At 41.2% G+C, this 24,322-nt stretch overlaps 1 protein-coding gene across 1 annotated transcript; it reads left to right on the top strand.

Annotated features, from left to right (window-relative positions):
• Window positions 1-196: 196 nt before the first annotated feature.
• lifra (LIF receptor subunit alpha a) lies at window positions 197-24,140 on the top strand. Its single transcript, XM_084468414.1, has 18 exons — window positions 197-320; window positions 8,336-8,564; window positions 9,023-9,168; window positions 9,727-9,874; window positions 10,118-10,393; window positions 10,807-10,930; window positions 11,711-11,847; window positions 12,313-12,455; window positions 12,723-12,876; window positions 14,181-14,257; window positions 14,551-14,779; window positions 14,985-15,173; window positions 15,583-15,684; window positions 19,003-19,152; window positions 19,606-19,743; window positions 20,170-20,263; window positions 20,548-20,614; window positions 20,730-24,140. Exons 2-18 carry the CDS (start codon window positions 8,450-8,452, stop codon window positions 21,432-21,434), a joined length of 2,994 nt encoding a protein of 997 aa, XP_084324540.1. The 5' UTR covers window positions 197-320; window positions 8,336-8,449; the 3' UTR covers window positions 21,435-24,140.
• Window positions 24,141-24,322: the final 182 nt, after the last annotated feature.

The raw sequence follows: 24,322 nt of genomic DNA, 5'->3' as shown, positions 1-24,322 counted from the left end.
TGCAGTCTTGGAGACATCGCATATAGCAAGCATGCTGTGTAGATAAATGATTTGTTGGTCGGAAACAGCGATCAAACGTTTGAGGAAACATGTGTCTTGTCAGATCATATTAAATTGTGCAATGTCCCTCACTTCTGTATCCAACATGGTGTGCAGTCTGCGTCACGTCACGCCCCGCCTTTTCCAGTAACCCCATCCGAAGTGACATGGAAAATCACATTGGGACGGGATAACCAGCAAGAGACTCTAGTTGTAAACATATCGACCTTTTTTTCTTTACTAATTATTTGAAGACGTACCGGATTGTGATAGCTACAGAGGTAAATATCATCTACACTATTTCGCAACGGTCAACCGTCCACTTGTGATTAATGTAGGGATTGTATTCCGTAAATTAGCATGCTAACAGTAGTCAAAACATATGATAGGGGCCTGAAACGTGCTACTGCTAATGGTACATGACGCTGACCGAATAAGTTGCGTTTTAATTATGTTTTAACTTGACTATGTAGCTTATGTGGTGCACAATTACAACCAAGACAATTGAGAATGAATGTCGTTCATTTTATCCATCAATGGGTCTTATTGTGATGGTGATAATGACAGTCAAGATCATAACTTCAATGATTCAATCCTGGTGCCTAGTCAAGCAGAGGTCTGCTTTACTTATAGGTCCAAATTCAATACAATAAGTCATAGATTGTAAGTTGACTCTTGCGTTTGTGTTTTAAAGTATCACAACCATGTTATTTTCTACACTTAGCTGAGAGTACATATAGCGGACCTGTGATAAGAAGCCCTTCACTGATAAATTACTGTATGTTTATGATTTGTCGGTCATATTTGTGCAAAACAAGCGACCGATCAGAAAATGCATAGGTCTATGTTTGATGTAACACATATTTCAAAATGAGTGTCCTGATTTTAGTGAAGTCATATAAACGTTGTGCGGTGTATATTTTCTATTACTGTGTTGAATGACCATTGATATATAAATTATGTATACCACAATTGTTTATTTATTCTGTAAGCCACGAGAGGTCTAGCCTGGCATCGCCAGACGTATTGTAGACTGCAATTAGTCTGGAACGGTTCATTTTCGATTTCCTAAGGGCGTCACCAACGGGCGCAGACCAAAATGCCTCTACGCAATTGGACAGGCCTACAACCAATCATAGCAACGAAGCGGGTGACCGCAGCACGAAAAGCGACGAAAAAACATCTTTCTTCTCAACAAAAGTTTGACTGCAGTCGTTAAGTTAGAACTTGTGTTAACGGCTGTGATTGGTCGTTCCATTTCGTACCAGGCAGAAATATTTTGTATGGGAGGGTAGTCTGACCTCATTTGCAGAGTAAAGAGCTCCTGAGTCCCGAGATTCATCTGTTCCCAGGCTACGAGAGGCCGCGGTTCACTGTGATTTTAGAATCGATAGGGGTCGTTTCTAATTGATACTAAAACAGTTAACTGCGTTAAAATCAAAAGCGAATATTCGCTCTGCATGCGCTTTTTTCTGCCAAGTCATTCTCAACCATTTTCTTGTTGATGAAGAACCAGAGATTTCGGAGAACCCAACACAGTCGTTTATCGGTTCATAATATCATCTGGAGTCACACAGCTTTTGGCCGTGCTATTATATAGAATATTTGATTATATTTTATAGATATTACAGAGCTCTGGGAGTCTGAAAATTTCAACAATCACTTTCTCCTCCATGTTGCTGTTCAATCTGAACTTCAGGGAGTGAACGCTGATAGGCTATCCGACAAAGCATCAGGCGAAATTCAAAGAAGTTCAAATATTTCAACTTGCACAAAGTGCTCCCTGTGAAATCCAGGTTTTCGTACACATTCATCAATTAACCAAAAATTTGACTATTCACCTCTTTATATTCATATGTGTATGGATTCACGCCGCACCTTAATTTTTGGTGTGAATGCACCTTAACGGTTACTTAAATTCTTACTAAAGACTTTCTGGAAAAAATTTACAAAATAAACACAGAGCAATATAAAATGCAATAATATTTTGAAAACATATCATTCTTCTGCCAAACAATATAGTTTCTCAAGAAAGCAAAATGCTTGCAGGCAGGCTAGCATAATTTTCTTTGTCAACAAATTCCGGTATTTCAGTCCATTTTGGTTGTTTCGAATATAGACAGCCTCTGGTAAAGTATATTTTCTTCTGTGACTAGAGATGTGACTGGCAGTGTTCAAAAGGAACACTTGCTACCAACCAATGGCATTCTGGCAGGTAAAAATACATAATCCAAGTTATTTATAAAAAGGATAGTGTGTGTCCTTGATTCTGATTTTCTTTGTTTGCTACACGTTCAACGTTTCTTCTCCCTCCACCCTAAGCCCTGCCCACAAAAGAATGTTATTATTTACTTACAGAAAAGGGGTCTATAGTAACCATTTAATAAAAGCTTATTTATTATTTATTTTTTACCTAAAAGGGAATAAAAATAACACAATTCATGTACAGCTTCCAGTGAATAGAGAAAACACTTTGATGATTTGTCAGATGTAAACACGTTGAGGGAACATGCCGTTCACCTGGCAGAAAGAAGCAGACTACAGTAGTTAGGATATTTTCCTTTTGAGTAAGTAATTTAGTTTATATAAATACAATTTGTTTCTTTAGAGGTTGGGGGGGTGAAGGAGGTCTTTCTGTGTAAGTTCCCTTGTGAGTCAGTCCCTTTTGTGGCACAGTGGAAGAGATGGAGAAGATTGGTTTATTTTATTTTCCTCATGAACATTCACTCGCTTCCTGTGTCCAGCACAGAGAAAACATTTAGAATGGAAAAGACTGAAAGGGACTTAATGGTTTCTGCCACTGTATTAGAAAAAAATCAAGGTAAGGAAGGAAAGACATGCTTGGTAATGTTCCAAACACAACAGTCAGTCACCCATGAGAGAGATTGGTGATCGGTCCTCTCTTCTAAAGAGCCACATCGGCAGCATTACACACAGTTGTCCCACAGTCCAGAGAGTCGCATAGTTGTTGACTCTCTTATCCTCTCTCTCCTGAGTCTCTGCTGCACTCTCTCCCCAACATCCGGCCTCTCGCTTGGCCAGTACAAAAGGTCAGACATAATTAGTAGGCTACTTTTAGAATCTGTTTTTTTAAATGTCGCCAGTTGCGACACATAGACTGGAAGCAGTGTGTCGTTGGATCATTTATTTTAGCTGTGGGCATGATACTACGACAGGGTAATTACAGACTTCTGTCTCAGCCTACGATGGATGCATGTTTTCATTTTTTTTATTTGTCTCAATTCAGACCAATATGCAAAAAAACACTTAGTTTTGTTTAACTGTGGCTTTTCCAAAAAGCTGTTTATAATAGTATGTTTCGTGTTCAATCCCCAACATCTATTTGCTGATGATGCAAAGTTAGAAATTGAACGGCCCTGAGGGGAGACAATGTGGTCAAAAAACACTAGTTGTGCTGTGTGCCTTTGCTACACTAGGTAGGTTACAGTTGTCCATAAGGCTCAAAAGAGAAGAAGCAAAAATAGGCAAGTCTATAAATAAAAAAAAAACTGAAAAAGAGCGCTGTGCAAAGTGGTGAATGCTCAAACATTTGGGAATTCTTTGTTTGCTGCTTTCACAATCTTCTGAAGATGTTGTTCTGTTCCCAGTTCCTCTACTTTTTTGGGTTCTATTTAAAAACCTAGCAGTCGTGAGTTGTTGCTACTTGTCTGTGTGTTTTGTGCAATAGCAAAAGTAAATATACAGCAAGTGACTTGCACCATTGCTTCTTTTAGATGGATCACGTTTGAATGTATTGATTTAGTCTGCCAGTGCCATCCACAGTAGACTATCCCAAAGGAATCTCTTGGTCTGGTATTGTTCCTAGCCCTTGGATGCGTGTGCCACTGGTTTAAGGTGACAATGCACCTTTTATAGTAACAGCGTCTGTTTTCAAATCTGCAGGTTTTTTTTCTGCAATACCAAGCGTCCCAGAAAATCTAAGAGATTGATTTTTTGTGTGTGTGTGTGTGTGTGTGTGTGTGTGTGTGTGTGTGTGTGTGTGTGTGTGTGTGTGTGTGTGTGTGTGTGTGTGTGTGTGTGTGTGTGTGTGTGTGTGTGTGTGTGTGTTTTTTAATTTGTAGCTATCAGTTTCGTGGTTAGATTTCCCAGAATCTACACTTTTTATCTCCCCATGGTCTGTAGATTGCATTAGCTACCTAGAGCACATAATGGATGTCTTGGGTCCCATTTGGAAACATAATTTTATTTCCCCTCCAAGCAAAATGTATTCTTTGTTTGTATAGTTGTGCATTCATTTAGGATAATTGTATTTCACCGTAAACTTGGTGTGACAAGATTTGTAACGATCCTCTGACTCAGATGTTACCAAAAAAGATGGTATTCCAGAGTTCAGAGGTTAGTATCACTTGTGCAACCTGTAGATAATCTCTGTCTGAGCTGCTAATGCTTAGTTTTAACAGACCTAAATTTGCATCTTAACTGTAATCTTTTTGAAAACAGGAAGGCCCTACAACTCATTTTGCCTATAAACAGTGGCCCATAGTGATCCATAGATTAATAATTTAGTAAAACATTGACATTTCCATGCTAAGCTATTTGACTACTTATTACCTTGCTATATGTGGCCATTTTGGACTAAAACTGTAAGGATAGGATACCTATTTTTGGGCATGTATTCTCATCTTTATTCAGACTATGATGATATTGCGGTGAAAGTTCTGGCACATACTGGCAGCCATGAATCAAGTGGTTGGGGTACACTGGTAGTTTGATAACGCACATACAGACATATATAGTCACTATTATGCATGCACTTTATTATAATATATTATTATATTGGTCATTATGATTCATTCAGTGGCAATGAAACACAATTGATGACAATTAAAAATTGTAATATTTAATGAGTACAATACAATTGTTGAATCATGTTCATGACAGTGTAATAATGAAGTCTGTGGCCCTCATCTCCCTGTAGGTAGAGCGATCTTAACAAGAAGATTACTTCTACTTCCAACTGTAATGGGTAATGTGTGTTGTCTTTATAGAAGGACCATGTTGCACATCAGACAAGCCAGGTGTTTTCTGTAATGGGTGTGTGTGTTGTCTGTGGTCACTAAGGTGTTCCAGTCAATGTTGTCTTATGGGTTTGGCAATGAGGTTTGTGTTGGAAAGCGTGTTCTTCAAGCTACCCTGCCTTTTGAAGGCCTGCCCCTGCTTGTCTCTAGAAAAACCAGATAATTGAAAGTCACCATTGCAGTTTAGTGAGTATAACAAGCAATGAAGTGCTTGTACATACTTGCATACACACGCACGCACGCACACACACACACACACACACACACACACACACACACACACACACACACACACACACTAGGGGTGGCAATCTCTTGGCACCTCAGGATTAGATTCAGATTCAGAGGTCAATGATTCGATTCTAAAACGATTATTGATGCAACTCGATGCAACAATTTTTTTTCTGTACATTTCCATGCAGGATTTTCAAAAATATATATACATCTGAGTTTGCTACTCAGTTTGCTAATCACTTCCTACTTTTGTGAAGATCATTAAAGACAATCAACAGATGAATTACCTTGTCTAATATTTGATATTGGATAAAGTCGGTTCTCTGCGCAGAGAACCCACAGGCAGATAGGAGGGTTTTCTGTAGCGCTCTGCAGTAGGCGGACAGAATGTTGCAATTCAGATTATTAACTAATCTGCTTTGAGACGGAATTGTTCTAGAGAGAATCGTGATGCATCGAAGAATCTATTATTTTTCCCACCCCAAATACACACACACACACACACACACACACACACACACACACACACACACACACACACACACACACACACACACACACACACCAGTGGGCACTCAGTATTTTTCTGCTGTCATGACAGAGTATATTCACGGCAAATCTTCTTTAAGAGAATCTCTGAAAGCAATATATTATTCATCATACCCAATGGCCATCTGCTTTTTGCATGCTTAATTGAAAGCCTTCTGCATATTGCCAATGTGGGTAACTTGCTTTGGTCTCTTTGCCTTGATGGTACAAAGTCAGTTTCTAGTGCATGGACTAGCAAAATTACGAAAAATGTCTTCAAGGCTGTTCTAGGTAATCTTGACTACAAACAATATGTTTTCATGGAGAGAACTTTGAGATGTTATTTGAAACATAGTTTGCAGATGTTGGTGGTGTTTATTTAAGTTTAAACATATTTGACAACATATTACCTACACAAAAATAAGTAAATTAACTAATGGCCAAGACCGCAGACCTCGCTCTCGCTCGCTCACTCTCTTTTTCTCTCTCTCTCTCTCGCTCCCCCTCACTTTCTCTGTGCATACTGGTTTAAATAAATAATAATAATAATAATAATAATAATAAACAAATGCTGAGTGCTGATCAAGAGTTTCGGCAAGCAATTTAAGGTCCCGACTCTTGTCGCTTGACTCTTGTCTCTTGTCTTGTTCTGGTCGCCCACTCGCAAAGCAGACAGCTGCACCTTTGACACATTTGAATATTAATTTTCACCTTTGAATGTCTGTTCTAAAACCTAAAAACTATTCGAATATATATTTGAATTTAGAATATTCGTTGACAGCCCTAATACCTGGTTGTGACGCCACGTGTACCGCCCCTGGGAGAGACTGACCTTGCATCCTGATAGGATATGGCGGAGGCTGCACACACAGGAACATAGTGTGCAGTGGCGTTTCATCGCGCATGACGGTCGTCTCGTCACGCTAATAAAAACAAATAAATCGCTAATAAAAACAAATAAATCCGGGCAAAAAGTGTTATCTTGTTTATTTTTGGAGTGTTCACGTGTAGGATATACTTAAACTAAAAACTAAAATACTAAAAACTAAAAACCTCAGGCTCCGTGAATAGTGGGGAATAGCCAAATTGAAATTTGAATAAGGCTCTTGAGAACCGAATGGCTCAAGTGCTACTGCATATTAACCTATGATAAGACATTGTTGAGCCGCCATCGTCTATTTGAGAATCATATAGTTGGTCTTTCTGACATAAGAGAGGTATCAGCTCAGTGAACCTTCACTGAACAAACAGACATTCTGTCAACAATGAGTTGAAACATAAAACATAAAATACATGGCCAACCATGTATTTAGCTCCTTGGAGAGATTCTTAGGCATTTTGTTGTGTCATGAATCTTTCAAGTTGCAAACAATTTGTATAGATTGTATAGCAAGGCAAATTAAAACTTAGTTAAAAAATGGAAAATTAAATTTAGACAAATTTTAAACATATTTTTCAAATACCAGTTTGAAATTTAGAATAATGAGGTAACCCAAATTTGATTGTATCAAAGATGTAAGAAAACAGCTGTGTGTAAAATGAAATATTTTTTCAAAATTTGTGCATACCGGACTTCAAGAGTTTGACAATAATATGGGGAAAGAGCAAGCTTGAATTGACCACACTTGTTTGAAAACCCCCCTATGTTGTGTTACACAACATGCAACATTCCTTGCATGAGAAAAGGGAGGGTTGTGACTTTTCCACTATTGTCTCCGTCTTGACCTGTAGCCTGTTGTGGTCCCCCATCCTGATAAGATTGTTAAGCTATCTGGATGGTATCAGCTGCATCAAATATAACAAAATATTATGTGATTTATCTTGTACTTTTCTGTCATGCTATTTGCCTCATTGGTGACTTAAAGTCAAGAAATACTTTAAAAGGGGGAAAAATAACTAAACTGCACATTTCACAAATCACATTTTTACGCAGAACACTATGAGTTACACTGATTTTAAATATCCACAGTCTTGTGGCTTCAGATTTAATTTGTAACAAAGTTAGTTCTTCAAAGTATGTGACTTCTCCATAAACCCAGGGTTTATGAAATTTGATGCTGTTTTTCTGCTTCATGGCTGGTTCCCAGCTTACTATTGTATTACAATTATGTGGTTGTCGAAGGGCCCTTCTCGAAATGGTTACCATTAATCTCTTAACCATCATTTGACCATTTGCTTTTTCTTACTTTTGTCCTTGAGTTCCCTAATTCCACTAATACTTGTTTTCTCCCAAGCGTTTGAAAACCATTAAAAATGTATCATAAAATAAGATGATAATGACTAAAAAGTGTAATACTTGGCTGATCCTTGTAATACTTGGCTGACCAAAATAAATGTCTGATTATCTTGATAGCTAGAAAAATGTTGTTAAAATAATTTTCGCTAAACTAGGAAATTAAAAAATAAATGAATAATCTATCCATCAAACCAAACTGCTGCTAATATATGACTTATATACTCAATCATTGTTTCCTTCTTTGCTGTTTTGTTCACAGGTATCCTCAGACCCCATCTGGACCACGTGTCCTTCAGGATGTCAATGTCTCTGTGGCCGTAGAGAGCGGACCAGTACCTCAACAGCATCGCAGACAGCCCCTTATACTGCAACCATGACCCGTGCCCGGCCCATGCCTGGCTCCAGCTCCAGCCATATGCCCAAGCTAAAGCCGTGGCTCATCTGCACACTGCTCAGCCTGTTTGCTACACACAGCCACTGCAATGCTGGTGAGAACCCACAATATACATTCTTTGATTAACGTTGTTTGTCAAATGCATTATTATTATGATAGGAATACTATTGACTGAAATCCAGAACTGTTAAAATTAAAGGCTTCTACACAATGTTGAACCCGACCAGAAAATGACACATGATGACCATTTCATCTGGACCCTTAATGGCCAATTCTAAACTAAAAACGCAAGTAAGGGCAACTGGACCAATGTGTCTTCAATGAGGTCCAAATTCCACCAGGAATCTGAAAACGGTATCCTATTATTTTGTGAAAAAAAAAAATTCTTTCAACCAAAGTGCCAACCATAAACCTAAAAAATTACCCGTCTTGGATTTTTGAGTGGCCGAGTTATATTCCAATGTTGGACATATGTGTTTAGTTTTATATTTGGAATAATCCTTTATTAAAACACTTTTCTTCCTCTTGTGTTACCTTTTTTTGTTGTTGTAGGTCTGGATACACCCCAAGAGGTGAACCTGTCAGCCAATACTGACTCACATCGCAGTCAGCAACTCCACATTTCCTGGCTCGGAGGGACAGCGAGCACTTTTGACCTCATCGTTCTGAGAACCGAGTTCAATGAAACCGTCTTCTATGTAAGGTCACCGGTAGTTCATTTCATTTTGGTTTACTTTGCTTCGCTTTTCTTATTTTCTTTATGTAATTTATTCCTTATTGCGGTCAGGTTCATTCATATCCACATTCATGTCCCTTTTATGCCCTTTTATTATTAAAAGCCACAGTTCTTTGACACTTGGGTCAAAGCACTGTTGGTCTAATACTACAAAATACATATTTGTAATGAGTTATGAGTTAAAGATAAGCTACTTTAAAATACGTCATGAACTTTGTTATCTGCTTGTCATGTGCAGAACAAGTGAATAAACTCAAAGCATGAAATGACAATATTTATTATACACACACACACACACACACATATTTCTACCTGCAGCACTGATGAGAAATGTCCCTGGGGACGGGGCCCCTTAAATCAAGTGTGGCATATGGCCGCAGTAAAGCAAGCCTTGTGAGCCGCTGGCCTTGGTTATGCCAATGAAACACATTGTCTCGGGCACACCCACATTTGCACAAACAAATCTCAATCTCACAAAGTTTCTTGACATTTGGCATCGTGTGCTGCTATGTGCATTCAGGAAACTGTGACAGCGACCCAGGAAAACGGGCGGCACCACTGGAACTGGACCTCTGCTGAGCCCCTTAAATGTACGTCTCTGTCTGTGCGACTGCGCTCCAGAGACGGGGAGAAGACCAGCGATTGGAGCACCACTGTGATATATCGAGGTTGGCACTTTATTTGTCTGCGAAACGACTGCGTGACACATCACCAAGAAACACATCTAAAAAATGTTGAGCCGGTACGCCGTCAGTAAACATGGGTTGCCGATCTTTTAATAACAACATGCGGAACGTGTTTGAGAAATGCGTTTGAGAAAACACTCTTTTTCCTGAAATGGCTTGAATGAGATCTGTGTTATTTGAATTTTTCTATGTATAATGTAATGTTCGCTACTCATTCCCCCCCAGGTTTGGATGACCCCAGCCAGAGCGGGTCTAGGATGCTCCCTCAGGACCCAGTGGTACTGGTCGGAGACAACACCACTGTCTGTTGCATTGTGGGAGAGGGCAAGAGCTTTGGCAGCATTCGCTACAATAGCACTGTAATGAATGTGGTGCGGTTGAGTAGGCGGAGCTATGCAACCACAAAGACCAATCAGGCGGCCTCTATGTTGACGGGAACCAATGTGATCTGTAGCAGCGCCCTGAACATGATGCTGACGGGAACCGTGGTGTTTGTCGGATGTAAGTTGGAGATGTGGAAGAGACAATAATCCACATTTATAACATGTCTAAAGCTGTCCGTCAGTTTTTGTTGTTGTTTGTTTTACGTTATGAGTCTTTCAAACCAATTACGAATTTTATTGAGTAAGTGTTTTTGTACATGATTAAAATTAGAACTACAGCTTCTGGTTTGTAAAATACAGAAGGTCAATTGTTCAGAGGGAAAAATTTTTTATTGGCTGTTAATCTTCAGGCCAAATCCAACACAGTTTGCATATCTGACACGCAACACTATGCAACCGCTGAACGAGCAGCATTGCAGTGCGCGGCAGGTTTTACATTGATTTAAAAGGGTTAGGAAATCAGACCCATCTTTTTTGCCACCTTGTTGTTAATAAACAAGCGGGACCTGCCTGCTCTTTGTCTTTCACCAGACCCCCCACTGCCCACGGATCTAGTGTGTGAGACCCGGGACCTGACCTCTGTGACCTGCCAGTGGAGCCCTGGAAACACACACCTGCATGCTTCTCGAAGGACATTCTACACACTCAATGGAAGGTAATATAGACGCACACAAATGCACATATGTTGTGTGGATATATATATATCAGTTGTTTGACAAAACTATTACACAATTTTTACATTGTTTTATTACAATTCATAGACAAGAGAAATATATGGCCATTTGTCTGTATTTGTTTTGTGACCAAGTACAAGACTGTTTCAACAGTCATTTTTTTACCATTTACAATTGACCAAGTTGTACCTGGTCAATATTGAATATGGGTACTATTTACCATGTGTAATAATCTGAAATTCCTTCTCATTACTGGCCTATTTGGTCGGTAAGTGAACTGCAGCCTGCTGGAGCTGGTACAATCAGAGCACTATAGTGTGAGCTCTGTGGGTTTAGACATAACAATCATAGCTTATGTTAGTTATAATCGTGAATAAACACAAGCAAATGAAAGTTATGAAAGGGCAGGCATTTTTAACATTACCATGCCTAGACCTCACTTCCTTCCTTGTCCCCGGGGAAACCAGCCCGGTTCAGATGCTTTTCTACGCAACAAAACTATTCAGGGAATGTGTAATTTTTTAAGGGAAATTACAACCTGTTAATTTATTGGCAATTTAAAGTGATTTACCCATGTACAAATCCTTCATGAAGTCCCCTTTAATGTTGAGCAAGGAGCAGTCAGTGGAACTTGGGATATTATTGTTATGTAGACTATATAATTTATCTGGTTGCTCGTGTTTGTCTCTCTTTTGTAGCAGTAGTTATATATATATACAGTATATAAATATCGTTCTGAATGTCTGGTTCCCTCTGTGCAGGGACTGTGCAGAGGCCATCCTGAAGAAGCCGCCGACGGAGTGCAGGCTACCTCAGTGGGCAGGTGACTGGACCCTGGTAGCCAGGAACCCTCTTGGGCAGTCCAGCCTGAACTACTCTGCTCAGATCTCACACAGAGGTGAGTGGTCTCATCGCATGGCAGCTGCAGTGCAGAATATTTCAACATGTATATTTGTTGCATTTTTTGGATTATTTTTCTAATTAAGTAAAATGATATCCGTCAACAACCGACATGTGTCATTCTTTTAGCCATACCCATGTTGGACTATCATTGATGAAATGTTTTATGTTTTGTCATATGGTTTGTCAGACAGAGTTGTAGCTTTTCATTGTAATCTCTAATTCTGTTACATTGTCTTTGATCTCATTGTCATCTTTGAATGGGTTTTTGTGCCTGTCAACTTTGTTTTTGTAAATGGTTTATTATGATGATGATGATGATTAATATTATCAGGCATAAAGTTCCGGCCCCAGTCATTGCCGTTCTTTTCCTACTCCGAGCAGGAAGAGGATGTGCTCTGGTGGATATGTAAAACCATGGCACCCTATTGTTTGTGCGACCCGGTTGTTTTTCTGCTCCCAGTGCATCCTGTTGCCCCAGCCAACCTGACCGCCGTGGCCCATGCCTGGAACGCCACGCTGCTGTGGGACTGGGAGTACGCCACCTACGCCCCGTTGGCCCTGGTCTGTCAGGTGGAGATCACACTCGACGGCCACATCAAAAAGGTAACAGCGTGCTTTATACTTGGCACTCGCAGGACAATGGTCAGCACAGGAAATTCAGATCCCGTGCTGTCTGCATTTTCTGTTTGGTGCCCAGTCGCAGGTCTTATCTTGGGGATTTGATCGTGTACATAAGCAAACACAAACTACTGACCTGAATTAGTGTGGACATATATCTGGGTGGGGCTTTCTAGTATGACAGCAAAACACAACTGGACGTTGTCTGGTTTCTATGGTGAGTGATGAAATGGACCTCATGCGTGTCACCAGCGGACCTTCTCTGGTGCAGGCCTGAGGTCGGTGGCCCTTCTGGACCTGGAGCCAGTGACCGAGTACCAAGTCAGGGTCAGCTGTGGAGCCCAGCAGAACTTCTGGAAGTGGGGCTCCTGGAGCAAAACACTGGCAGTCAGAACAGGCATTGACGGTAAATAAGTATTATATATCAATGTAACGGAACCGAGCGGGGTCGCGTACACAAAAACTGTGGGCTTGGCCAAGGAAGCAGAGGCAGTAGTGGCTTAGGACAATGTTTTTAATGAAAAAAGGCTTGAACAAATTGGTCAAGCATTGGAAGGTCCAAAAGCATGAAAATGCAAAAATGAGGAAAATGAAATTAAGCAAAGAAAATACAAACAAAAGTAATTAACTATAAAACGTCAACAGTTCACTACTTCGGCATTAAGTTCTGTTGTAGTCTCTTTCCGCAGAGAACTACAACTCTCAGAGTTGTACCAGTGTCCACCATGGACACTGCCAGACCCTACTAACCTGCAACAAAACCAGGGGAGACATATATACAAGGCGACCAGCACCATTAACAATAGACAGGGGAACATTCAACAATCAATTGTGCCACCAACAACAAAACAAACTCTGAGACAAAACACATAGATTGCACCTGCCCTTACAAACATTACGATATTACTTCACATTCAGCTAATTAAACATATGAAACGAAATTCACCACAGAAGGCTTGATCAAGGCCGATTCCACGGGGAACTCCCCCATAGTAAAGTCACTGTTGGTCCGGACTTAGTTCCGCCCGGAACCAATATCTGCGTCCCTGTTCCTCATCGGCATCCTTTGCCCGTCGACGCAGGAGCCGCACAAGAAACCACAGGTGTTAAACTCCCAATCTATTTCGCTATGTAAGCGTGGCGCCTTACCTACAATAACGACAATAAATATGTGCAACATGCATCGAAGTAACTTAATCGTTTTGTCATTCTTATAACGGGTTAAAATGTCCATTGACGTTGTGCAAAACTCGCAAAGTAAAGTGCAGGATGTTTGTGGCGTTAGCCGCTTAGCTATGGCCAGTAGCTGGTGCCTCTTCCTGTTTGGCGCAAGTCCACTCTTTGTGTGTTATCAGTAAGTGTATTGATCTTCTTAATCTTCTGGATTTCACACGGTATCAGTATACATGTCAGACCATCAATGTATGTAGTGCGTGTGTGCATGTAGGTGTAACCAGCTGACCGGGAGGCCAGACGAGTGCCGAGCCGGCACTTCTCCTGTGCGGTCCTCTGGCCCGTCACAATCTATATATATATTCTTTTTTTATTCATTCATAAAAAATACAGTAGAAGTTGTTGTTAGTGCTACTCAGTAAAAGCACAAATCACAGTTCAAACATACAGTACATTTTCAGTCCTTCAGTTCTTTCTGTGTTGTTCTTTACTCTACATGCTATGTCTGATTCCGTGCTATACCTTGTCCACCCACAGTGCCCGAGGCTCCTGCTCTCTGGGTGTCCCTAGACAAGGACAACACTGGGAATGTCATGGGGAAGGTCATGTGGAAGGTAAAAAAAAAACAGAGTCCAGTTATTTGCAGTTGGATGAAAGAGTAGTCACTTCCTATATCTTACCAATCATCTCTTATTCTGTCATTCCTTTGTTCTCCGTCTTTTGACTTTCCCATCTCTGTCTACACTCTTCACCTCCCTTCTTTTTTTTCCTCACACTCTCTCCCTTTCTCTTACTTCTTCTTTATTTCTCTCTCTGTCCCTCCCTATCTTTTTCTTCCTCTTTATTCTCTCTCTCTCTCTCTCTTTCTCTCTCTCTTCCCCCCCCCCCCCCCCCCCCACACACACAGCCCCTGACACGTAGGCAGAGCCACGGAGAGATCACGGGCTACGAGCTGACCCTGTGGAGCCCGGAGGAGAACGTGCAGCACGCGGAGACCCTGCCCCCCGGCACCCACCAGGCACCCGTCAACCTCACCCACATGGCCGCTGCCGGCAAGCTCGTGGCTACGCTCGCGGCCAAGAACGCGGCCGGCCTGTCACCGCCTGCGAGCATCGTCCTCCCTCAACCTAAATCGGGTAAGGTCCGAGTGGCGTGTGGTTCGGTGCCTCGGCGTTAAATGCAGTCGGTGTGTTTGGACGGTGCAGGAGAGCAGAGGGGATTTTCGGTGCTCGAAGCGTTTAACTTTCACACTAAAAGAGAAAAGTCGATATAAGAAATGGAAGAAAATCAAAGTAAAAATGCTGTGGTTCTGAACCCCCCCTTGGGCCCCTTCCTCCTCAGACTCCTCAGAGCCCCGCCCCGTGCCTAGAGTGATGGGCACGAACGGAGGTTTACCTCTGTCCTGGGCCGGCGACGCCAACGCCAGCCAGGGTTACGTGGTGGAGTGGCAGAACGCCACCTGCCTGCGCGACTGCCCCGTCCACTGGACCAAGGTGGCCGCCGAGAGCACCAACGTGTCCCTCTTATCAGGTACACACGTCAGTCTTGCAGTGGCGGGAGATGCCTGACAGCCGTGCCTTTGAACATCACATGAGATGAAATAACCTTTTTAACTTAACAAATACTTGAACTGTCAGTTCTGCAGATAAAACAGGTAAAACTGCAATTTATTAATTATTATCGATCTGTTATCCCTTCTGTCCTTTTATACCCAAGCCGTATAACGGGAGGTAGTCGTTGAAGGGATGTGAAAAAAGTCATAGAAATATGTGTGGTCAAAAAGAGGAAATGAAAAGGGAATTAAAAGAAAAGTGTTCCCCAAAAAGAATTCTAATGCAACTCAGAAACATGGAACACAGTGTATTAGTTCACCCATGGTTACGGCTCTCCAGTGATGTAATCTAGGGTGTGTTGCTGTGTGTGTGCGTGTTCCGTGTAGACTCCCTCCTGGACGGTGTGCGGTACATCATCTCCCTCTACGGCTGTTCCCCCGACAGCACAGAGCTGCTGCAGCGCTGGGAGGGATACATACAGGAGCTTGGTGAGCAGAGACCCCCCACCCAACCACCACCCTCACCCTCACCGGGAGGAGAACCCACTGAGCTGATGCATGATAAAACATTAAACCCCTTATCACTAAGCCTATTTCTGAGTAACTTCTGTACGTGTAATCTTGTAATCTTGGTGCCAAAAGAGAGGAAGCATCTGTGAGATGGTTGTGCAAGTGGATACTTCTTGGTTTGGGTGATTAAAGCTAGAACACAGCTAAGTGGCAGACTTTATTTTCGTCTGAAATAAATGTAATGTTTTAGAGTGAATACCACCTAGTGCTAGTGCTGGGTGGTATTATTTATGTTACCGCCATACCGGTATCTGATTACACAATCTTTGGAATGCTGCGCCGCGCGGCTGTTTCAGACGGGACCGTGTTCAATGTTGCACTTCTAAACATGCATGGTACGACTGCGTGTGGCATCACTTACTTGATGTTGTTTTGATTGAAGATAAGCAAGTTGTAGTGGGTGCGTTTAAACCCGACATGCACGCGTGTGTAAACGCGAGAAGCATAGCTGCGTGACTGCCTGCTTTAATTATGAAGTATTATTATTAGGTGCCAAGCACAAAGTGCGAGGCAACCTATTGTAATTGTTAGTTTTATTATTATTATTCCGCCGCGTTTGCATTACACAGCCTAAACCGCTCACACGCTTTTTATGAAACTTACTACAGCTGTAGAGGCTGAGTCAAGATTAACAGAGAGCAAATATCACACTGATTGGCTTAAAGGTGGCGCTATAGCAACAGTCCCAAAAATGCAAAATTTTAACAAGCATATCTCGTAAACGCTTTAACTTACAGTCATGAAACTTTGACCTCACATGCATATTCTCATGGTGAACAAATATGCCTCAAGAACCTATGACTTCCGGTTTCCAGATTTGCCGCCATTTTGAATTTTGTTAAAAACACTCAATTCCCTAAGGATCCTAGGTTTTTTTACTTAGACAAAAATCCTTTGGCACATATCATCTATGGACCAAGGTCTTTAATCTGACATAAAAGAAAGTCTGTAAAATAAAGAATAAAGCACCCAGGAGCCATTGACTTTTAAAAGGGGTGTGGTTTAAAACGCAAAAAGAGTTAAATGCTCATATCAACATCAAGATGGACTCCTATGATCTTGATTCCAATACAAAAGTTGTTCAGAATCAAATTCTGAACAAGGTAACCTCAACATATTTTCAAATGGGGCGTGGCATCGAAATGGGCGTGGCCTGTCACTAAAATCGCCACAGTTCATAGACGCAATGTTTGATTTGAGCGAGACCGACACAGTGGTTGTTGGGGCACAAATTTCCAACTGCTCAAGTAAAATTAAGTTGATTGAAAAAAACAACATGGCCGCCAGAGGCTAAAAACCACGAAAAATAGTTAATTGCTCATATCAACATCAAGTTGGACTCCTATGATCTTGACCCCAATACAAAAGTTGTTCAGAATCAAATTCTGAACAAGATGAACTCAACATATTTTCAAATGGGGCGTGGCATCGAAATGGGCGTGGCCTGTCACTAAAATCGCCACAGTTCATAGACGCAATGTTTGATTTGAGCGGGACCAACGTTCCCACATGCATATCCTCATGCTGAACAAATATGCCTCAAGAACCTATGACTTCCGGTTTCCAGATTTGCCGCCATTTTGAATTATGTTAAAAACACTAAATTCCCTAAGGATCCTAGGTTTTTTTACTTAGACAAAATTCCTTTGGCAGATATCATCTATGGACCAAGGTCTTTAATCTGACATAAAATAAAGTCTGTAAAGTAAAGAATAAAGCACCCAGGAGCCAATGACTTTTAAAAGGGGTGTGGTTTAAAACGCGAAAAGAGTTAAATGCTCATATCAACATCAAGTTGGACTCCTATGATCTTGACTCCAATACAAAAGTTGTTTGAAATCAAATTCTGAAAAAGATGAAGTGAACATATTTTCAAATAGGGCGTGGCATCGAAATGGGCGTGGCCTGTCACAAAAAACGCCACAGTTCATAGACGCAATGTTTGATTTGAGCGGGACCAACTTAGTGGCTGTTGGGGCCCAAAGTTACAACTGCTCAAGTAAGATGAAGTCGATTGGCAAAACAACATGGCCGCCGGAGGCTCAAAATCCTCAAAAATCCTCAAAGTTTTACTTAACGTCAAAAGTCAGGGTTAACTTAACCCAATCACCATCAAACTTGGGATTGTCAAAGGTACATGGGTCAAGATGAAACTGTCCAAATTGTATCTAAATCAGCCTAAAGTTGGCGCTATTGCAACAGTCCAAAAATGCAAAAAATGGTTTATTGGTCGGTAGGGTTAGGGTTAGGTTTGATGGTTTATTAGTCGGTAGGGTTAGGGTTAGGTTTAATGGTTTATTTGTCGGAAGGGTTGTATTGGTCGAATCAGGCTTGGCACCGTTAAATGCTGCATGCAGCTTTAATTTTTATTTATTATTATTATTTTTTATTTTATTTATTAACAATTTATTTTAAATTAATCACTTAGATTAGTCAACTTATCGAAAGATTAGTCGTTATAAAATTAGTCCTTAGTGGCAGCACTAGTGAACACCTGATACCGTGAAACTGTTAGAATTTAGAAAAATACAGTGATATAAATTTTTGGTCATACCGCCAAGCACTACCTATTGCCCTTATACTATTGGGCCATAGCACAGCGTCTTATGAGTACCTCGGTCAATATTTGATGTCAATAAAGTGGATGAGAGAAAAGAAAGAGGTTTTATTAGCAAATCTTCCAAATAAAAGGATAAAGCCATTGCAAACCAGTGCAAAATTTAAAAAACTTGATGAGACACCAACAGGTAACATCTTGGAACCCATTGTACAATTTCTACATTTGACCCCTCTATAAGGGCTGTTGTGATTGAAGGCAATTTACCTATTTCCTCTGAAACCATCTCTTAGCTATTAAAAATTGATTTGTAAACACTGTCTAGTTGGTTAGAAAAGAGATCGCTGTTTATGTGCATGTGGACAGTTATCAAATACATGACTCTTGTTGCATGCTTCTTATTTTGTTTGAATTTGGACAATTTTGTTGGAATCGTCTGTCGGTTAGCTAACAATGGTTATGATAGACTAAAAGATGAGAATCTAATCTTTCTAGTGGTGATACACATGACTACCTTCTCATATGTTTAATGCCTTACGACGTCTTTGATACGGGGCAGGGAGGGTCTAAGCCCGGTACTGGGGTTAAAATTAAAACTCTTCCAACACACATGCCAAATTATCTCTCTCTCGCGCTCTCTTTTTCCTCCTCCTTCTCTGCTTCCTTATCTGCCGTCACAGTCCCCATCAGATCCGTCCCTAACCTGATGACCAATCAGGAAAACTCTGAAGTCAAGCTGACCTGGCAGGAAATCCCGGTGGCCGACCGGAGAGGCTTCCTCCTGGGCTACCGCGTCTACCTCAACATGGGCCGCCAGCTCAAGCTCATCGGTACACATCACATTGTGTTGGTCTATCACTGCCTGCTACAAGGGTTATTCATGGCAGTGTTATTAGGACAGCCATCTAACGATGTGATATGGTTTATATTGTCTTCTTAGAGGGTTTTTTAATCAAGTATTCCTCAAGTTAAGACCATCAGTAATTGATTAGATTAGAGAAACATTATTTATGTCAAACATAGAAGTCTCAAATATATTGCAATAATATATACGGATGAATGAATAAAGGTGCTTATTTATTTTACGTCAGGAACGTATTAATTGCCCAGTCTTGTTAAACCTGTGAAACCAAAAAAATGCTTAAGAAGGCCTCCAATTTAATATTTCGGTTAACATATTTACATATTAACAGATATTTACATTTGTTAAAAATGGCAACATTTATACCACATTTTTGTACAATGTCACACAGTTTTCTGATTTTTTGATTGTTTTTCCACAGCCAACCTGAGCGACCCTCACATCCGCAGCTATACGGTGAAGAATCTACCCGTCGACTTCTACAAGTTCACCGTGAAGGCCTACACCTCTGCCGGAGAGGACACGGGCTCCACCACCGCCATCACCATGGGGTCGTACAGTACGTTGTTCATCTCCAAACCGGCTGCAGCCTTCTCTATTCTTTTCCTGTAACGTCTGCCTTCTCAGGCATTTTAACAAGCTTCAACTGGAAATTCTTTCTTGAATATTCTCCCATGGACATTGTAAACACTGGAGTAACACAGAAGTGTGCCGTGACTAATCGCTTTCTCTATACGGCCCAATTGTTGTTCAAAGTCCAAAGATTGAGCAATTGTTTTACATAGCAAGGGCGTGTTTAGGCAGGACATGGTATCGATGTTGATGTACTCAGACTCATGTTGGAAGCATACCAAAAGGAGCATTCAGACCAAACAAAACCCACACCCAATATACGCCAGGAGACGGTTGCCTTAAGAAGGGAGGGGTGCTCCAGCTAATCAGGTTCTGTGTTGATCACCGACACTCTTCTTGTCTCTCCTCACAGCGGATTGGTTGCTCTTGGAAATCTTGGCTTCGCTGGGAACCATGACATTCTTCCTGTTCCTCGTCACCTTTGTCTGCTACAAGAAGAGGAAATGGTGAGTGTGTTGGGTTGGGAATATATATCAACACCGGCTCCGGTTATGTGGTTCATCCATCTTCACCCTTCCCTCCCTACCTACTGTTGCCAAGCAAGGCAAAAACACATCTTTTATTTGTTTACAGACCCACATGAGTAAGCTTTAAGTACTATTCCTGTAATTGATTGTTTAGCTATTATGCAAGATTCATTGGATATTTAATGTAATAGATATATTCCACTTGGTGGCGCTCATCAGATATTCAGACTAAATATGGATGTATTCCTTAATTCCACAACCAGGGTGAAGAAAGCATTCTATCCAGACATTCCTGAGCCCAAGCTGGCCGGTGATTGGTCCAGAACACAGGTAAAGTGCCAGTGCCACACCAAGCCCAGGCATCCTCACACTCTGATTCGTATTTCTCAGTCAAACATCCAGCGTTTGTTTGACCGTGTCTTGACTTCACTGTGACCCCCTCCAGGGCCCGCTGGACGTGAAGCCCCACGCCAACAGCATGGTGCGCATCGTGGAGGAGCCCGCCTGGGACTCCAGCAAGGAGAAGCTGGTGGTCATCCCCGAGGAGGACGAGGACGAGGAGCGGGGCGCCCGCGACGACCCGGTAGACACGGACGAGCCCATGTCCATACGCTATTACAACCAGGTGGTGGACGAGCGGCCCATCCGACCGCGGTACCCGGACTCCTCCGAGTCGTCCGCGTCCTCCTTGGACTCTGCGCGCACCGACGTGACGTACACGGGCATCCAGACATCGGGGTCGTCGTTCGCCTTCCGGGCCGAGCCTATGTTCTCACCGGACGGGCAGCAGCAGCCTCAGGGGGGTTTCCCCGTGCCTCCAGCGGACGGAGCGGGAGGCTACCGTCCCCAAGTGCAGCCTGCAGTGCCAGGCCCTGACCCTCGCCCGGCGGCTCCCCAGTCTTTCCCAGAGCCCCAGCCTGAAAAGGGAGGCTCGTTGGGGGCTTACCAGCCACAGTGCTCATGGCAATTGGACTCCCCGGGGGACGGGGACGGGGACGAGGGCAGCATCGGCGCCCCGTCCATGGGCTCGCCCACCTCGGTGGCCTCCACTCAGTTCCTCCTGCCCCAGGAGGAGGAACGGCCGGAGGGCGAGGGGTCGTCTTCGGCGACGACCTGGCTCCACAACCTGTTGTCCTCGACAAAGTCCTGAAATACTCAATCACAGCTTAAACCTGGCCCAACAGGGGCACCATTATCCGTTTGCTTTGTCAGTGTGCTGTGTCAAAGAAATCCAGTCTAAATGGGCTTATCCTATACCGATATGAACAGTTAAACATTGAAAGATTGGCTACGTTCATCCCACAGTGGTCCCATTTGTGCAAAGTCACGGTTTAAAATTTTTTTTTTCTTTCAGAAATGGAAGGTATTTTTGCTGGATTACATTTTTATTGAGCAACATTATTTATCGTTGCATCACACTGAACTCCCAGACAGGGAGCTTTCTTTTGAAAGTGATTAATGTGGACATAGTATAGATAGATGGGCATTCCGCAATGTCATTTCATGTGCTTCAACCATGCAGAACCATTGAATTTTTTATTTCAATCGGTGCAGATTCCTGGGATGTTAACCTAATGTTCATATGAATTCTGAAGAATATAAACAAAACAAAAAACACTAGTTTCTAAGGAAGTGACTTAACCGAAACAAAAGAACACTAAACACATAGAAATAACCAGAAAACACTAAAAAGTAAAAACACTAAACCCTTTTGCTGGCCCATTCTTAGAGGATTTTGGGCTGTTGTACGGCAACTCAATCTCACTTCGAGTAGAATGAGACATTTCCTGTTGATGTAAAGATATTGAAATCGGCCAACAAGCGTGGGTAGGTTAGCCATCTTCTGGAACATTTGACATCACACCCCAGCCAGAGCACATACACCCACATCTGCACATCCCATACACATCTGGCAGGTGGTCGCATATGGAAAGATAATTTAGATGGAGCCCGAGTTGCTGACTGCACCAAACAAGAAAGACATTGATATTTTGTGATGAGAGCTATACACAGATGAACACAATTTGTGACTATATTTCACACAGATATTACAGGGGTGCTTTTCTCTTATGGTGTGACATTTTTGGGGCAAAACACTGATATAAGCTACCAGGTGAATTTATGGGAATCCATGGGAAATGTTGAACATTTGTTTGCTGTGTTTTTGGTTTGCTTTTTGAAACGGACGGATATTTGTGAACTATATACCACTCATTCAATCACACAAACAAACAAAGAAACAACAAGAGCGACAATTCTTGTTGTTTGCTTGCTTTATATGAGATCATTTAAATTCAATCATAATATGATTGGGTTACATTTCTTGCAATTATATCTCAATTTGATCATCCCTTCTTTTGAATACATTTATGATAAAGGATGTTTAAAAGATGTTTACCAAATTCCAGTCTTTCAGAGGACTTTATTGAATTGCCTTGTTAAATGTTGAGCTTCCATTCACGAATCCTATGTTTTATATGCTGCAATGCAAGTGGTAAAGGAAAGGATAAATAATGATGGATCACTGTACCTGTAAATATAATGACATGCAGAGATGATTCAAGATCGATTCTGATGTAAAGCAATTGCATTGGTTGATTTGTAATGATAGTTTCCTTGTTGTGCTCAATTGTTCTAGTACAATAATCAATTTGAGAAGGCCAGTATTAGACAGATTAAGAAGAAGTCTGGAGTGCTTGCCGATGATGGAGATATGATATGGATTCATGGTCCTTTAAAGTCACATATTAATGGATATTCACAGTCTTTTGAAGGGTCGACTGAATGTGACCTTTGCGATTCCATTATGATTTTTTTTCTGTTACGTTGACTGACTGAGTATTGTTAATTTGTTATGGGTCATCTGTAATCACAGATGTGCAGTCCAGTTTGGGAATGTAAAGATAAGGAGAAACGCAAGCAAATGTGGGGACACTTGGCCCTGGCTTGATTCAGAGGAGGTAGGGCTGGCCGACGAGCTTTAAGTAAATCTACTGTGATGTGAACAACTAATACTATCAAATATGTATGTTACTCTCTACTTGTGAAAACGGCTGATTATGATACCTGTATACATACGCTTGCCTGCAAAATTCTATTTTGGTCATGATTTGCCAGTGGTCAGTTTAAAAGAAAGACATTATTTTTAAGTTTTGCCAAAAATGCAGGACTTTCGATTATGGACCTCATGAATGCTTTGTGTTAACACATCTTTATTTTTTATGTTGATTGGTCAACAAAAAGCACCTTCCCTTCTTTTTTAAATATTTTTATATTTTATATGTAGTTTTGCCACCTTCTCGTATAAAGAATGGAATGTCTTTACCATTCAGGCTTCAATTGATAAATGTTGAACTTTTCTGTTGTAGATGTTAAATCCAATTGTAGTGTAAATTTAACACTTAATCTTGCACAGCTTATTTCACAGTAAAGTGTTATCTTAGGGAAAGCAGATCATATTGAGCTCATAATGTAAACAATATCAACTTCAGAAATATCATGTTAATAACACAACAGTGTATTGAACGATTTTATTGTGCAGCCCTAGCTTTTTTAACTAAATGTTTTGCATGGATAAACATATATACTATATATTGGTGAAAACACCTATTTAACAAGTGTGCTATTGCTGTGCTTAATGTTACTTTTACTAATGTTCAACAAGATGACAGAAAAATGTATTCATTAAGCTCAATGCTTAAATTGTTGGCAATGCTTTCAAATGCATATTTTGTTTTGGAATTTAGCACATACAATACTTAATTTCTTCCCAAGAAGATGTATTGACATAAACACTAACTGTAAACACCCATACCACAATGCTGCCTGTTATAAAGTAATAAAGTTGTTGAAATAATTATGCATCGTCATCACTTGTAAAATAGTGTCATGCCATGTAAATGATACATTTCAGTACTCCTTATTGCTTTGAATCCGATTTTTTATCGTATCATTTAAGCCATTACACTAGAATAAATAAATGCCGGGTTTCACACTTGACATGCTACTCTTGGCTTTTAATGAAAAATAATATAAGTA

Source organism: Micromesistius poutassou, assembly GCF_964030765.1.
Source record: "Micromesistius poutassou genome assembly, chromosome: 5".
In the NCBI taxonomy this organism is placed as follows: domain Eukaryota; kingdom Metazoa; phylum Chordata; class Actinopteri; order Gadiformes; family Gadidae; genus Micromesistius; species Micromesistius poutassou.
This window is presented reverse-complemented; position numbering and strand designations above follow the sequence as displayed.